We start from the raw sequence: 17046 nt of genomic DNA, 5'->3' as shown, positions 1-17046 counted from the left end.
TTTACGCAGGTACCACCGCTAAACTCCAGAAGAAACTACAACGAATCCAAAATGCCTCAGCCAGGTTGATATTAGACATCCCACGCAACGAACACATCTCTGGTCACCTTAAAGACCTCCACTGGCTTCCCGTCAATAAGAGGATCACTTTCCGACTGCTTACCCACGCACACAAATCACTCTACGACATCGGACCAGATTGCCTCAACTCTCGACTGTCCTTCTACACCCCCTCCCGCCAACTTCGCTCTTCCAGCCAAGCCTTCGCCACTGTACCTCGCATCAACAAGATCACCATGGGAGGCAGATCCTTTTCATACCTGGCTGCTAAAACATGGAACTCACTCCCCGCCTACCTTCGCCTCACCCAGAACCACCTAGCGTTCAGAAAGCAGCTTAAAACGTGGATATTTGACAAATAATCCCCCTCCCCTTCCTAAGCGCCTTGAAACCCTCTGGGTATGTAGTGCGCTATACAAATTTTATGACTTGACTTGACTTGACTAGATTTAGCCCAGAGGGGGGACGCACGGAAGCTTTCCCTTGCTTAGGAGGAGTAAGGCAAGGTTGCATCCTTGCTCCGTTTCTTTTTTCGTTATATATCAATGGACTAGAAAGCTCCCTCATCTCCCTTGCCCAGGATTGCCCAAGAGTAGGATCGCGGCAAATCCCAGTACTTTTGTATGCGGACGGTGCGGTGTTGCTGGCCCGCACACCGAGGAGTGTACAACACCTGGTAAACGGCTTCGTGGAGTTTATGGCAAACCTGGACCTTGCAGTGAATCTAAAAAAGTCTTTTGTCATGGTGGCCGGCAAAAAACCAGCCAAGAAACCAGTGTTCAAGATAGGGACACATACTCTTGAAACGGTTAACACCTTTCCCTATTTGGGCCTTTTGTTGGATAGTGACATGCACTTTAAAGCGCTAGAGGAAGAACATTGCTCAAAGCTTATATCCTCTAATGGGGCAATTTTAAGTTTTGCGAATAGACTTGGCCGGTGGTGTCCTGAACAAATAATGACCCTCTATGGTTTGATCACCACGTCAAAAGCAGTATATGGAGCTGAGGTGTGGGGATTCAAGGACCCGACAAAACTACAAATTGAAGAAGACAAGTTCTGCCGTAGAATCCTCAAAATTCCACAATCTACCCCCTCAGTCATTGTACACCAAGAATTGGGGATGGGATACATCTCGGACGAGGTGAAGATTAGGCCTATCACTGCTTGGATTAGAATATGGACCAACACAGAGGCTGAATTAACCAGGGAAATTGCAAACGACTGTCTGCTAAGGGACAATGCACTCCAAATCCCCTGGTTGAAATATGTTAATGTTACTCTGACAACTATTCACCAGTCTCATTTGTTTCTTGATCACGCGCTGATTACAAACAATTGTAAAATGACAGTGAAGAAACTGTTATTAGAAAGCTTTGCAGCTGCCAGACTATAAGCGAGGATACTTAAGAGATCAGTAACAGCGCATAGCCTAGTAGACAACGGGGTGGGCATGGAACCCTATCTGTTTTTAATGTATAATCAACAGGACAGATTTTTAATATGTCGTTTTAGGCTCAATCTTTTACCTAATATTTTAGCCTATCCTTCGGGGTTTACTGTAACGATTGAGCAGAAGGGTGCCTGCGGCTGCGACAATAGGTCTCCGCAGGACACCCTTCATTTTGTACTTTTATGTCCATTTTATCAATTGCCTAGGTGTCGATTTCTGGTCCACATACTTAAAAGCCAGAAAATACGACATGCGAAAGCAGCCCTGTTGTTTCTACAAAAAGCAAATGATACGTATACCCTGTGCGCCATTTCAAGTTTTCTAAAAATAGCTGTTAGATTAAGAAACACAAGAAATTAACCTTAGCACGAACTTTGTCGTTGAATCATAATCCATGTACAATGTGTCAAGTCAATGTTTTAATCTTTTTCAAATAGGCGTAATGTTCAGAAATGTAATTTAATTTAATAACATTTTATGCACTGTTTACCATGTATTTTTATGATGATTTTTAATTATCGAAATAAAAAACGAACTGAACTGCTTCCACGCCTTCGGCCACGCCCTTAGTTTCACCTACCGCCCTGTGTTGCTACAGCCTCCAGTTTATCCCCTTCTCCCCCCAGCCGTCTTAAAATAAAAACGTCCTCACTTTTATTTTGTTACCCAAAAAGAAAAAAAGTGATTTTGAAGCATAGTGCATGGGTTGTGCACTTGCATATAAAGTGATAAGGTTTTTTTCTATACTTTAGCCATGATGCACAGCATCGGGATGTTGTGCAGCTTGGCTAAAAATTGTTAGTAAAAACCAACACGTTTTTTCCTTTGGGATGGTACACAGTGTATGTTGGCAGAAGCTACATATGCAGCATAACAGGAGTCAGGCCAGTCTTTGGCCAACCACATGTATGCCTTGCTTCCAAAGATATGGTCAGCCTATGGTAGCTATGTTTCTTTAGGTGAAAATGACTACTGAGGAAAAGATAGTTATGACCCTGTTAACTTGCGAGCAAATCATAAAAGGAGTTTGGTCCGTTTGCTTGCTTACAGTACTTCTAGTTGCTGGTACCCACATAGATGTTCACATTTAGCTTCTCTCAAACCAAGATTTGGCCAGGAGCAGCTATAAGTGGCGGGGTTTGGCAATTCCAGCAATTTGTGATAAAAGGGCCATGCAAATCAGCGCATTGTTGTACCCTGTCCTATTCAATCGGGTCATGTGCACACACTCTCCTCCCTTTGAAATCTGTGGGTACATGTGCACAAAGCTAAAAGGAGAACAAATTTAGGTTACTTTTATACTGATCCGAACCTGCAGGAACACATTTTTTTTAATTAACTAAACGTTTATCTCTGCGAATTATACTATTCCCATCACCCAAATCCTCCTTTCAAGTTATTACAGGAGTGGGTAGGGAACATACTCCCATTAGACTATTCTCTTCACCCAAATCCTCTATCCAAGTCATTACAGGAGTGGGCAGGGAACATCCTCCCATCAGATTCCCTAGACCCCCGACGCACCTAACCCTGCTGACCAGAGCCCATCCCAACAAGACGCCACCCGGTGAACAACCCAACATCAGATGTATGCTCATTAATAGCAGATCCGCCTCCAAACACGCAACTGAATTAGCAGAATCCATCCTCTCACACGACATCGATGTAGCCTTCGTCACAGAAACCTGGCTCAACTCCTTATCAGCCCACATCATGGACATGCTTGTTCCACCAGGATTTTCAATCACCCACAAAGACCGACACAAACAGAGAGGTGGAGGTGTAGCTATCATTCACAAGACCAACCTCGACATCACGGAAAGCCCACCCTACCTATACAGCTCCTTCGAATGCCTCTCTATTAGCATCAAATCTGACGTAAAGAGCCTAACACTCGGCCATCTCCTCTACCACCCTCCAGGCAACTCAAAGGAATTTGAAATGTAACTATCTGACCTAATCACCCTTTGCGCCCTCAACAACGCCAATAACATAATCCTGAGCGATCTCAACATTAGATGGAACGACACTAATAATCCGCTCATTCAATCCCTCAACAACCTCCTGATAGAAAACGACCTGACACAACACTGCTCTGAAGAAACCCACTACAGAGGAGCGATACTTGACGCAATCATTGCGGACAATCACACAATCACCATCGACTACATCATTCCAGTTGACTGGTCAGACCACCACCTAATTCTTTTCCGCATCAACCAACCAGCGCCTTCCCGACTCTTAAAACAAGCTCCGCCCAAATGGATAAGGAATATTGCCCAAATCCCTCAGACCATCCTAGAAGATGAACGAAACACTCTCCTCCCGAACTCAACGGAGCACCTCTCAACCACTGACCTGACCTCTCTCTACTACTCTAACATGACGAACACCCTCGATCGCCTGGCACCCCTGAAACTAAAAAAAAACAGAAACATTCCATCGAGATCATGGTTCACCACAGACATAAATGACGAAAGAAGACTTCTCAGATCCCTTGAAAGACCCTGGAGGTCCAACCCATCCTCTCTTCACCGCGAACAACTCAAGTTGGTTCGCAGAAACTACAACAATCTCATCAAGGATAAAAAATCTTCCTTCTTCTGCTCCGCTCTTGAAAACGCTAAAAAACGCTCCAAATAGCTCTTCAACATCATCAGAAGTCAACATCCAAACCCATCAAATCCGTTTCAGTGCCCTCTAAAAACCAATGCGACAACTTCACCAACTTTTTTAACGAAAAAATAATTAAGATTGACCTCTCTCTTAGCACAAACCCTTCTTTTCCTAGAGGGTCCAATCACCAGAACTGTCTGACAGCACCTCATTGTTAAACAAATGGTCTCTGTTTCCAGATTCCTAAGAGCCTTGCTAATTTTTATAGATAACAACCAACACACACTGGGGTCGATTGCCTCGAGAATTATTTAAATATACTGCCATTAATCAAGAGGGTAGAACAAAATCCAATTTGGATCATCTACATACCTTTTTCAAGAAACATTTAAAAAAAAAAAAAAATTGTAAAAAAGAAATGTCTGACATTGTAGTATATACCATCTGGAACACCTAAAATTGATTCTGGGGCGTAAATAATGCAGTTTAATACTATTCATGAGCACTTGAAATTACGAACAAGGAAGCGTCACACTCAAGATGGCCGCCACCCGCGAGCTTAGATGCTGAACTATACGCTCTAGTTTCCCAATGAGCGTAGTCACGGATGCGTCAGCAAACCGGGATCGGGAACTTCCTTTAAAACAGACCAGAAACCCTCGGTCCGATAACATCCGGACCGGAGGGACACAAGTAGGTGCCTATAAGCGGGAGGTATCCAGTGCACAAGTAAGTCAAATCGGGGAAACGATGGCCATCCAACGGGTCAGTTTACCATCGCTAATCGACCCGATACTCTGCTATTTACAAAATCCAATTTCTCCCGTTTTCTCACCAGAGCTGCTAGGATACCGAACCCCTCCGAATCCATGGGGCCCAGTTAGGTCTCATGAAATGTATGTATGAGTGTGTATGACAGATGAATGTCTGGGTGTGTCACTAAGAGAGGTGTTTTTATCACTTTACGATGCACGAAATGAAACACGTTTTGTGCATGGATACAACCACGGTCAAAAAGTAATCAGTTGCATTTATCTAGAAAAAACCCTTGAGCTCAATGTTCAATTGTGTTTGGAATTGTGCTGCCTATTGCCACCACTGTAGCTATTGTACTTACAAAGTATATTGCCTATTTGCAAAGTAATTACCTAAAGTCACTCATATTGAGAAAAGTATATTTTGATACCTGTTGGTTCTAAAATAAAACAACTATATCTGTTGATATAAAACATTTGGCCTAGAGTTCAGTTCTTGAGTGTGTGAGACCATTTGCTGACTGAATGTGTACAACAAATGCTTTACACTTTCCTTTGAGACTGCCTTACTGCTCGAACAAGCTACCACTTTAGAGAGTAAGGTTATATCTAACTTTAACCTCTGCCATACCTCTGGAGACTGGGGACTCTAAACACACTGTACCTAACTTTGGTCCAGTATATATAGAGCCACTTTCATACACAAGTGCTATATAAATACAAACATTTTTTCCTCTTTTATCCTTCTCCTATCCTTCCGAATCCAAATAACTGACTAACCTATCCAACTCTTGAATTTACCTGCATGTTTCACCATACCAAATCAACACTAATCCTCTATGGATCCCGGAGTAGCGTGCTACTCGCCGAAAAAGCACTTCGACGCCTCGTCAGGGGTAGTAAGCGCTATACAAATGCAATAACAATACAATAGGATGGTACACGTGTTTGGTAGGGATTACAGCTGGCAATGAGCCAAACATGGGAACTTGGTGAAAAAGAAATCATAATAGAGGGAAAAAAAAATTGGCAAATCTGTAGATATCGAAAAAGAAGGAAGGCAAGAAGAATGCAGATATGGAAAGAGATGGAAGAAAGGAAAGAAAACGCAATGTAGAGAATGCGATAAGGAGAGACAAGTTTCTGTTACTCGGAGACTTAAACACGCACCTAGAAGATTTGTCCGACAAAGGAGCAATGGAGTTCCGTCTAGAACTTCAGACCCTACAGTTAGAGCTAAAGGGGCAGCTTCCAACACACCAACATGGACACTTGTTAGATCCAATATTCGCCAACTGGGAGGAAGTCTTGGTTGCTTCCCCGGTGCCCCTGCCCTGGACCGATCATTTCCTTGTACCATTTTCAATCTTCCTTCCTAAACATAAAGCCACGGACCCCACCCCCCTCAACTACCCCAGGCGTAAATGGGCTAGGTTCTCCCTGCCAGAGTTTAATAAGGCTCTCACCGCAGAGGGGCCCCCGGGAGGTGAAAATGCGGATACGGCAAACAAACTGCTCAATGACCGTATCACGGCTGCCCTGAATTGCACGGCCCCATTAGGTCGGTCAAAGGAGGGGGCCCGTAGACAAAGAACTGCACCTTGGTTCAACGAGGCGTTGCGCTGTGCCAAGAGGGAACGTAAACGTGCAGAAAGACAGTGGAGAGTGGCCTACGATAACCAGTTGAAAGAGAGATATCTCGTCAATAGACGGGTTTATCACAATAAGATCCGGATAGAGAAAGCTGCATATTATGCTGACAAAATCCTGGGTGCAGAGAACTCAGCTAAGGAACTGTTCAGCGTATACAAATCCCTGTCCATCCCTAAAGCCTCGACAGGAGGGGAAGAGTACTCGGTAGCCACCTGCAATCGTATTGCTAACTATTTTGGGGATAAAGTGTCCAAGATCTACTCTGCCTTCCCTGTCCCACCCTCAGTCGCGGAAGTATCAGCAGTACCAGCGGGAGAGGAAGCTGGACAAAACCTGCTTCTCGACTTTATTACCCCCTCATCAGAAGATCTAATTAAAATATGCAGATCAGAGAAGTCAGGTTCCCCTCGGGACCCAGCCTCTCCTAAGCGGTTGGGGGACAGCCTGATGACACTCGAACCCTACATCAGGCATCTGCTGGATGTCTCCTTCTGGTCCAGCTCTGTGCCAGAGGACTGGAAACAGGCTGTGGTGCTCCCACTCCGCAAGAAGCCCAACATAAGCCCTGAGAAGCTGGACAATCTGCGTCCCATTTCCCTGCTACCTTATTTTTCCAAAGTGGCGGAAAAGTTGGCCAATATGCAGTTAATGCACTTTGTGGAGAAGACCAATCTTCTTCATCCCACCCAATTTGGGTTTCGGCCACGTCACTCCACAGAGTCAGCTCTCCTTATGGCAACTGAAACCATCAGGCAGGGTGCAGACAAGGGTCAAACTATGGCCTTGATACTTTTGGATCTCAGCGCTGCGTTCGACACTGTGGCACACTCCATCTTGCTACAGTGTCTGAGTAAAGGAGGGGTGAGAGGCGCAGCGCTGAAACGGATCCAATCATTCCTATCTGGCCGAGGCTTTCAAGTCAGGCAGGGTGACTTCTATTCGGAGCGTGTAGCTTTGGACCAGGGGGTGCCGCAGGGCTCCTCCCTGAGTCCAACTCTCTTCAATCTCTACGTGGCTCTGGTAGCCACTATAGTGGAGAGTCACGGCCTGCGCATGGTGTCTTATGCCGACGACACACAGCTGGTCATCTCCCTGTCACGTGCGCCCAGTCTTGCGGCGGACATCTTCAGATCGTGCATGCAAGATCTTGCAGTCTGGATGTCCGCCAACTGCCTCAAGCTCAATGGAGGCAAGACTGAGGTGCTGGTCGTAGGGGGTGGCCAGGCGGCGTGGACGTCGGCATGGTGGCCGCCATGCCTGGGACCAACACCTACCCCCTGCCAGGAGGCGAGGAATTTGGGCATCTGGTTTGATTCCAATCTGACCTTTGGCCCCCAGATCAATCGGGTGGTTGGATCCTGCTTCGGGACTCTCAAGAGCCTTAGGAAGGTGCTGAAATTTCTACCCGTCAAAGCACGCCAAACGCTAGTGCATGCACTAGTCACATCTAAGATGGACTATGGCAACCTTCTCTATTTAGGGACCTTAGAGAAGAATCTGAGCCGCCTGCAGGTCTTGCAGAACGCTGCTGCCCGATTGGTGCTCAGACTACCCAGAAGGGCTGCCTCTAAAGCGGCTCTCCAGACCCTGCACTGGCTCCCGGTAAGAAGCAGGGTGGAATTTAAAGCACTCTGCACTTGCCATCGAATCGTCAATGGTAGGGCACCCCTTCCATTGCAGGGACTGCTGACACAATACGAGCCTTCCCGTTCTCTTAGATCTTCCGGCTTGGGGCGTCTGTCCATGCCCAAGGTGTCTAAAACAAGGATGGGTGGAAGATCTTTCAGGCATCTGGCTGCGTTGAGCTGGAATAAACTTCCTGCGGCGTTGCGTCTCTAGCCATCCGAACCAATCTTTAGAGCCAAGTTAAAAACAATACTATTCACCCGGTAACAGGTTCTGCCCCCCTGCAGTTTGCCTGCAAGCACTCGCTCCACAGCGCTGTGCGTCACCAAGCGCTTTACAAAACCCCCTATTATTATTATTAATATTGGAAGGAATGAAGAAAGTGGAAGTAGAAAAATTGCTGAAAATTATGAGTAGGGTAGAAAAATTGAGGGCACTTTTCTTGGGGGACAATTTCAGTAATCCATCTTAGAAATGGCTGGTATCGCATTATTTGCCCACTCATGTATTGTCATATATTTCAAAGAGGGGAAAAAATATTCATTTTTCTGTCTACTCTATTGGAAGTACATATTTTGGAGGGTGCAGAGCACAAGGGGCATGATATTTTAACAGATGAGGCGAGCAGGAGCAGTTTTGTGTCCCAAAAACAAACCATATCACCCTCGAGCAACACCTGAATAAACATTTTTGGACAGAGGTGTATCAAGCAAAGGCCTCTGAGGCACCTCAAGAGCTGTGCGATTACCTTTCATTGCGCATGCGTACAGTTGGAATCTCCTGCTCTGAGCATGCTCTCTGTGGTCGAGAGGTGTATAACCTTTCTGAGCCCGCGCCACAGCACTATCCGTGTAATACTCATGCGCAGAAGAACTGTTTTCTACTTGTGCGTGTGTTCTACCTGGCCTCTGTTTACATGACTGTGCGCATGCGTGGGGCTTAGACCGCTTGGCTTTGAGCATGCGCAGTGGACAGCACTGGGGCCACCTAGTAGACGAGTGCTTGTGACAGGCATCGGCTGAGCACACGGTACATGCTGACAGAGGAGTGGAAGCCTCGATAGCCATGCATCGACAGCAGAGGCCGGCCCCGGTGAGTACCGCGATGCGGCGAGGCTAGAGAGAGCGAGTACCGCCACTGACCAGTTTTAGATAAATAAAAAGTCAGCTCGTGCAGGTGCTGGAGACCTTGAAAGTGAGTTCTGGAGCCTGATACCAAAATACCAGTCCATAGTCGTGTTAAGCGTGGTCAGCACCTTTTATGCATCTGTCAGGGAAAGGCTGGGCTGATCGGGTACTGGGATACATTGAATTAAATATCAGCTCGTACTGGGTTCAGGTGTAATTCGTGCTATGAAGTACGGAGCCATACACAGCGAGCATTATAGTGAACGTCAGGCCGTTGCACTGATTATTACCGTGTGCGTTAATGATTTAGGTGCAGAGAGTGTCATCTTGCACCTTAATTATGACCATCATGAGTACCTTAACGTACTGTGTCAGGTGAAGTGAATACCTTCATGAACCTGGTCGAATACAGGTAGTACCATCATATAACTTGTATGAAGAAGAACAAGTTTATTGTTTCAGTTAATTAAAACCATAACAATAGATTTAGTAAAACCGGACATTACGATTAAAAAGTGTTAATATTTATATTTTCCTAAAAACCATAAAACCTTCAGTTTCTGCTGCAATGACATTGTTTAAAAAAGAAATATATATATATATATATATATATATATATATATATATATATATATATATATATATTCACCAACGCTTCCAATCTCGCAAAAGAAAGCAGTCGACGCCGTGTCTGTGCAGAATTATTTAATGCCAGCTGGATAGTGCTAGACGCGTTTCGCCTGACCTGCAGGCTTGGTCACTAGCATTTGAATAAAGTTTTCTAAGGTGATTTAAACTTTTCAGTGCAAGTAAGTCACATGACAGAGTACACAGTAAACATAAACTACAGACTCGTAGTGTTCCATATAAGTATACTACGGTCAAGCGGTGAAAGCGCTTGCTATTTCATGCAATTACGCATAAAATATCATTGTGAACATTTACATTAGAACACAATATTTTGTCAATAAAATAGTATGCTTGAAACGCATTATTACAATTAGTGTGCCAGTTACTAAACGCAGCACATAACGGATGTGACATCGCCATAATGACTTAACACGCTTTACCTATTATGAGCAATCGGTATGGTGATTCTACGCTAGTGCGTTAAACATCCGAAATAATTTTAATATGCTCTTTGACTTCACGCTAAATGAATCTACACATTGAGACCCATTGAGCAAATGAAACAGAATCCCCTCACTGTGAGAATGCCACCATGTAGAAAAATGCTATTTATATCCATGATCAGCCCAAGTGGGCGAATAAATATCACCACTATACATACTGTATAGGAGCCAATTCACATTACAGTTTTATAGTCTGCCATCTGTAACTCAAAAGTGCTAACGTGTTCGGGAGTACGGTCTGCTTCTGAGTTGGCCGTCTTATTTGCTTTTTGTGAGCAGGGCACAATGTTACATTTTAGTGCTCGTGCATGATCTTAGAGGAACTTTATTATTTGGCAATTCAATGGAGTGTCAGTTGGATCTAAGGTTGCCATAATTGCAGATCTGTACGTTCTTATGCCTCGAGTATTCATGGCTTTTTTTAGGAAGGTAGCTCGTGCTTGGGATAAGTTTGGACAAATACAGACAAGGTGGACAAACTCCTCCTTACTGCTCCCACATAGTCTGCAGTCTTTGGGCCCGTCATGGACCCAAGTTGGCTGGTCCATGCTGGATGGAAATTTACCCAGACGTAGAGCCATTAGCTGTAGTTTTCTCTGGACAGAGAACGTAATTGTTAAATATGAAGCTGGGGTAAGTGATTTGTAATTGATATTACCATCCAAGCATGCTTTCTCATGCTAAAAGTGGTTTTGTCTGCTAGCAACAAGTGGAACTATGCTGAATTGTTTATAGCTTGCTTAAAGGCCGGGTAAGGCAGATTGGTTTCCTAGAGTTCTCTTGTACAAGTGTCTGTAAAGGCCTTTTTGTTAGGTCTCGTCTAAGCCAGCACATGCGTTGCTATGGCGAGACTTTTAGTACGGGCTTAAAAAAATACTACCACTGTGGCCTAGAGCTTGCAGTTACGCGTGGGCGCTTCCGTCATGGCTCATTAAGTGCATCGCTCGCGGGCACCCTTCAAGCCCGCGATTGCGATCACTTTCACTTTGACGGGCGCAGCTGAAGGCAGGATTTGCTGTTTCCTCCAAGCAGCGTCCCCACCCAAACTTTTCAAACATTTGAGACATTACCTGGATTGCCGTAGACGTTACCCACTCGTTCTCCTTTAGCTTTCTATTTCTCTTTTGCCTTACTTCTTTGGCAGGCCAAGCCCCCAGATTTTGTCGCCTTTCTACTGCCAATGGGAGCCGGGCACCCACAGCTTTGGGTGCTGGTGCTCTAACTGTGGGCGGCCGCAGCATCGCCTGCTGCTGAGGGCCCCTCTGCTCTGTTGCTCATCCCGTGGCCCCCTGAGCCCTGCTATCAAGTGCTTTGTCACTCGGGATGCGAGGCTTGTGCACAGGATGCTAAGCTCTGCTTTGCTCCCTGGAGCTGGCGGCAAAGATGATCTGTCAGGCACCTCCTCCGCCCTGGTCGGGGTTCTCCCCAGATTTTTGGCTCAGGGTCTGCACATAGAGCTGCCCTCCCTGCAGATAACGGAAAGGGAGAATTACATATGAGGCATGTATGGTCTCTTGTGTTGATGACTGTCACTGTTTGGAAGTCCGGCTTTATGTTCGGAAAGGGTCCCTGTGTTTCAGTTCTCTGTGCTATTTATAACACCCTTTGTAAAGTTCAAACTTTTTAGGTGACCCCCAGTAAAGCGGAGCCACCGTTATAAGCTGGCCACCAGTCAGGTTTAGATGGGTTTACCATGAAGTGGGAAGGGTTTACCTACTTTTGAAGTGAGTATTAACATAATAAATGACATAGGTAGGTTAATCACTTTACCTTTAGTTGTCATTTTTGGGACATTATTGCTAAGCAAATGTGCTGATAATAAGTCACTTCAATAATACAGAATAACACTTTTGCACCCAGGCTTTCCTTTTACAACTTCTTGTTTTCAGCTATTTTAGACCATATGGTACACAATAAGCCACTTTTGTTACATTGAAATCCATAAGTGTGAAAGGATTGTTTTGTCCACAAGTAGTTCAGGGGTGTCGTCATAGATTGCCTAATAAGTTGCATGCCAGGCGTGAGAGATGGTTTGTTAATCTTTAACCGTGAATCTTTACTTAGAGTGGAGTACGTCCATTTGTGCTGAAGTAATTGCCCCTTGGTCAGATATAATCAAGTTTTAGGTAGTGTGGCTGTCACCTTTACAATGGGGAGAGTATGAGGTGTGTGGTCATTTAGCTAGGTAATGCCTGTTCTGGAAATAAATCCCCCCCTCCTCCTGTTGTATGTGCAATTTAAATAAATCTTTTACTTCGTTAACTTTATGGCTCAGGTTATGTTATGAGGTTTTTATATAGCACACATGTTTTCCACCTGTCTCTGTCATGTACCTCTATCCCTCTGCAGTCTGTGTAGTTATCTGTTACCTGTGTGCATCTCCCTGCCCGCCTCCATGTTGTTGCATTCACTCTTGTGCCCTCCCCTGTTGAGCTTTTGCCCGTGTGCTTCTCCTCCACCTACTCCACATTGCTCACTCGCCCCCTGCTTCTCTTTCCCACCACCGCTCTCTGTTTGTCACCCAGCCCTTCATGTTGCTTCCCCCCACCCTTGCCCTCCTTTGTAGTCACTTGTTGATTCTCATGTCCACCCCCATTGCTTACCTCCACCTGCACGCTGTGTTGCCACACCAACTCCTGCCACCTGTACTTAAAAAAAAAAACACTACCCATTGTCGTGGTTGGGTAAGGTCGCAGTGGTCAAGATGACTGTTCTCCCCCAAATTTTCTACCTTTTTCACACAATTCCCCTCCACCCACCTCGGGGGTGGATAAAGCAAATGCAAACTGAGCTGGCTCAGTTAATTTGGAATGGGAGGAAACCACGCATGAAGCTACGGCTGGCGATGTTGCCCCCCGAACAGGGAGGAATTGGAATTCCGGATCCGGCGGCATACTTCCAGGCTGCTCAATTACGCTTCTTAGTGGAATGGAGTAGGTGGAAATCTGGGAAACACTGGTTGTTTCAAGAACAAAGCGATACAAAAGGGGATGATGGACGGAGCGTTTGAGCAAATGAAACACTCACCCCCAGTCAACTGATCTGGGTTTAATCCATCACCATTCTTTAGCTCACTCAGCCACCCCAGTTCAGACATGGCCATATGCAAATCAGTCTGACCCTGTGCCTTTTTTAATTTAAATAATGATGTTATCCTGACATTGAAAGCTGCTGTCATTTAATACCAGGTAGACATTTAATCCGTTTTAACCTGATTGGCAAATTTGTGTGAAGCATTCTTTCCGCACTTCCCACTTGTTCATACAAAATAGTTCCAAATAGTTCTTCGTTGGTGATTGTTTAGTGACTCTAACCCTGAAGTTCTTCTGTTGAATCCATCCCAGTGAACAATTTAGTTCTTACTGATTCTGTTACACTTAGTCTTCGTTTTAATTTCATATTATGCCTTCATATAAGTTAATAGCAAAAGGAAGGACTTTCTTTGGTGATGATGTTTCTGAGAAGTTTGTTATGGATTTTGCAAAATGATTGTGCTTTCTTCCTATCAAGATTACCTTGGCTTAATTCCTTTTTGCATGTCGAGCTGCTTTTGTCATTGGACGTGACTTAATAACTGAAGAATAAATCATTGTAGAGGTTTTTTGGACCTGAATTTGTTTTATCAGCATTAATATTTTTTTAAACGGTGCATCTGGCAATTATAACTTATTGATGTTATAGAAGGCTGAACTTTGTATTGGTCATACACGCACTACCCACATTTTGCTGCGGTAGTATCTTTATCACCTGGAATTTTACTAGTTCTATTGATATTCTTGAACTTTTCCCTTGGTTATTTAACTTATTCCTAATGCTTTGGGATAGGTTTATGCCTTATCGCATTGTTTATTCACTAGCTGGATAACTTAAACTAAGAGGTTGGGTGGTTGTATCTGACTGATGTTTTTGTTTCTGACAAAGCATAGTCAATGGCTATGCCAAATGCAGAGGTTTTTGTTCTTCTGTCTATTTACTGAATGTCTACCAAAAGTGGTTACTGTTGGATACTCCCAGAATTCGTAGCCAATATCAAGCAAGTTGAAGTCCAAGCTCGCGCCTCTTTTCTTTTTACCTTTCTTTTTTTTAGTTATGGGTTGACTATGAGTTGGTTGCGAAATATCTGCCAGTGCTTATGCAGTTTGAAACTTGGCTTTTCCACTTATTTATCAGGTGTCAATTGTAGGGATTGCTTCAGGATTCGATGAAATCTCTGGAACCACTTGATCACTTGTCATATTAGTATACTCTGATGCTATTTCATTGTTGACGGGCATTTTTTGACGAACTGCTATTTGGGTCTCAAGAGGCACTATTTCCATGGCTTTGTTACATAGTCGTTTATTCTGTACTGCAGAGTCTTCAAATGTTATCAGTCTCTCAGTTTGAACGTCTTGGATTGTAGTCAGATTCGGGTGTCTGCTACATCTTTGGAGTCCACTTGGCCTACTACTTATAATTAGCCACATGATGTGGTTTTACCAGGTCAAAGGATACAAACCTGTTCTCCTTCCTTCCAGCAAGGGGCGGCAGTAACACTGTTCTTGATCCGTGGATTGCTAGCACAGGTACTGGTTGTCTGTAAGAAGGCCCAAATTCCTTCTTGTCTGCGATCTTTTCTCTGACTAGAGCCCCGATCTTTGGAATCCAGGCGGGCCTTGCTGGGACGGGTGATTTTTCTTCAGTGGTCGTTGGCTTCTGTAATGCGTTGCTTTGACTTTTTCTTGTTTTATTTAAGTCCTGAAAAACTGCCAAACGGTCTTTTATATCAAAGGGTTTGTGTTCTACCACTGAAGGGTGACGATCAAGGTCCTGGACAATCATTCTAGTTTCAAAAAGGATTTCATATGGAGTGATTCCCCCTGGAGAACTTCTTGGCAGATTGTTAAGACTACGTTGGACACTTATTAGATGTTTGACCCACAAGTCACCCAAGCCTAGTACCCTAGCTGTTATAGATTGCTTTATGTTAAGTTTTTTTCTCTCCACTACCAAATTTCCCTCAGGACGGAATGGACTAGAATACCGCAATGCAACGCCCAGATTGGCTATGGCCTCCTTATAAGCTTTTGAGCTAAACGCAGGACCTTGGTCAGAATGTTTCGTGCCGACTGCCTATGTGCCGATAAAGCTCGCAAATCTTTTAAAACCGTTCGAACGTCAGCCGAGCGCTGAGGCCACATCCAAATGAATCTGTCCTAATAGTTGTGGGACCGCTTTTGTCCATAGGGACGTCTTTGTGTAGATAGTCTAATGCTGTCTTACAATGGAGTCTGTACTGGGCTGGCTATAATGTAGTCAGGAATCTGGCGGCGTTCTCTGCTGCGATCTCTGTTGCAGTTATGGCAGTTAATTACAAATGTGTCAATGTGACCATTCATCCCTTGCCACCAGTACGTCTTCTTTAATTCTAGGATAGATTTAGGGATCCCCTGATTTATCAGATACTCTCCCAAATGTGCTTTGTGTATCAAAGCTACTCCACGTTTCCTGTTTGAAATTATTCTATCCCCCACTCCAGGAATTCGAGCAAAAGGAATGGAGTTTGCATCAATAATGTATGAGTATTTGAGTGGATAGTTTTGAGGTAACGCTGCACCGCGGCTTTTGCGTGTGGCATTGACAGCTGGCATTATTTCGTCTATTTTTGTTTTTGAACGAGTGATTGCCGCTTTGGAAGCTGTTTGCACAGCTGCCTTCGCAGCTTCATCAGCCAATGAATTTGCTGCAACGTGAACGCCATCACGTTGATGACTCAGTGTATGGATCACGTGATCTTTTTGTAGTTCTTTTCGTAACTGAACTACTTGTTCCCAAAGCAACTTATGCTTGATTGTGCCACCTTTCGCATCTTTGAAACCGTTTTCAATCCAGTTCTGCAAGTATTCATTATAAGATTGAACGCAATAATAGGAATCGCACAATATGAGTGTGGGGCATTCACGATCAGTATTTTCAAGCTCCATCTTGAATGCTTGTAGTTCAGCTCGCTGAGCTGTACAATCTCCGAGAGATTGTATTTTTGTGACTGTTAGAACTGGGGGTCTCTAGTTGGCAGAGGTAGGTACCAATGTCCAAATAGGGACCCTTGCTTCTAGTCAGGACAAGGAGATAACCCTCTCAGATAACCCCTGCTCGCCCTCAAGGTAGCTTGGCCTGAGCAGTCTAGGCTAACCAGAGGCAATGCGTTAAGTATTTGTACCAACACTCACAGTAACACAGTGAAAACACCACAAACTGATTCCACAACAGTTTAGGAAAATAAAGATATTTATTCTAAACTACACAAGACCAAAAACGTCAAAACTCCAACATACACAGTTCAAGGTTACGGTTTCAAATGAGTTCTTCAGGTTGTAATCAAAGTTCTTTACGTGGGGATCCAATGATCCACGGATGCATGAAAAGTTCACAGTTGCGTCACGTTTACTCACAGTACCTTTTAGATGCAACAAAGTTCCACAAGCAGGAAGCTGGTGCGGTGGAAACAAGCGGCGCGTTACTCCTGAGACCCTGGGGAGGCGATGCGACAGCCCCGCTGCAGCAGCGGGCGTGCGGCGACGAATCCGGTCTGTAAGGGGAGGAAGGCAGCTTGCGTAGATTCCGGTGCGTAGGTTCCGTGGGAA

The 17046-nt window shown here is 44.6% G+C and overlaps 1 protein-coding gene across 1 annotated transcript in view; it reads left to right on the top strand.

Annotated features, from left to right (window-relative positions):
• Positions 1-17046, top strand: part of LOC147729621 (uncharacterized) — a 259655-nt gene that overhangs the window by 59834 nt on the left and 182775 nt on the right. Inside the window, exons 8-9 of the mRNA XM_086954017.1 lie at positions 5926-7065; positions 9175-9255. Of these exons, the coding sequence (XP_086810143.1) occupies positions 5926-7065; positions 9175-9255 (1221 nt within the window). The remainder of the gene's footprint in view (positions 1-5925; positions 7066-9174; positions 9256-17046) is intronic.

Source organism: Lissotriton vulgaris, chromosome 2_1 (genome assembly GCF_964263255.1).
Source record: "Lissotriton vulgaris chromosome 2_1, aLisVul1.2, whole genome shotgun sequence".
Lineage (NCBI taxonomy): Eukaryota > Metazoa > Chordata > Amphibia > Caudata > Salamandridae > Lissotriton > Lissotriton vulgaris.
Note: the sequence above shows the minus strand (reverse complement) of the source record. Positions and strands in the feature narration are given on the sequence as shown.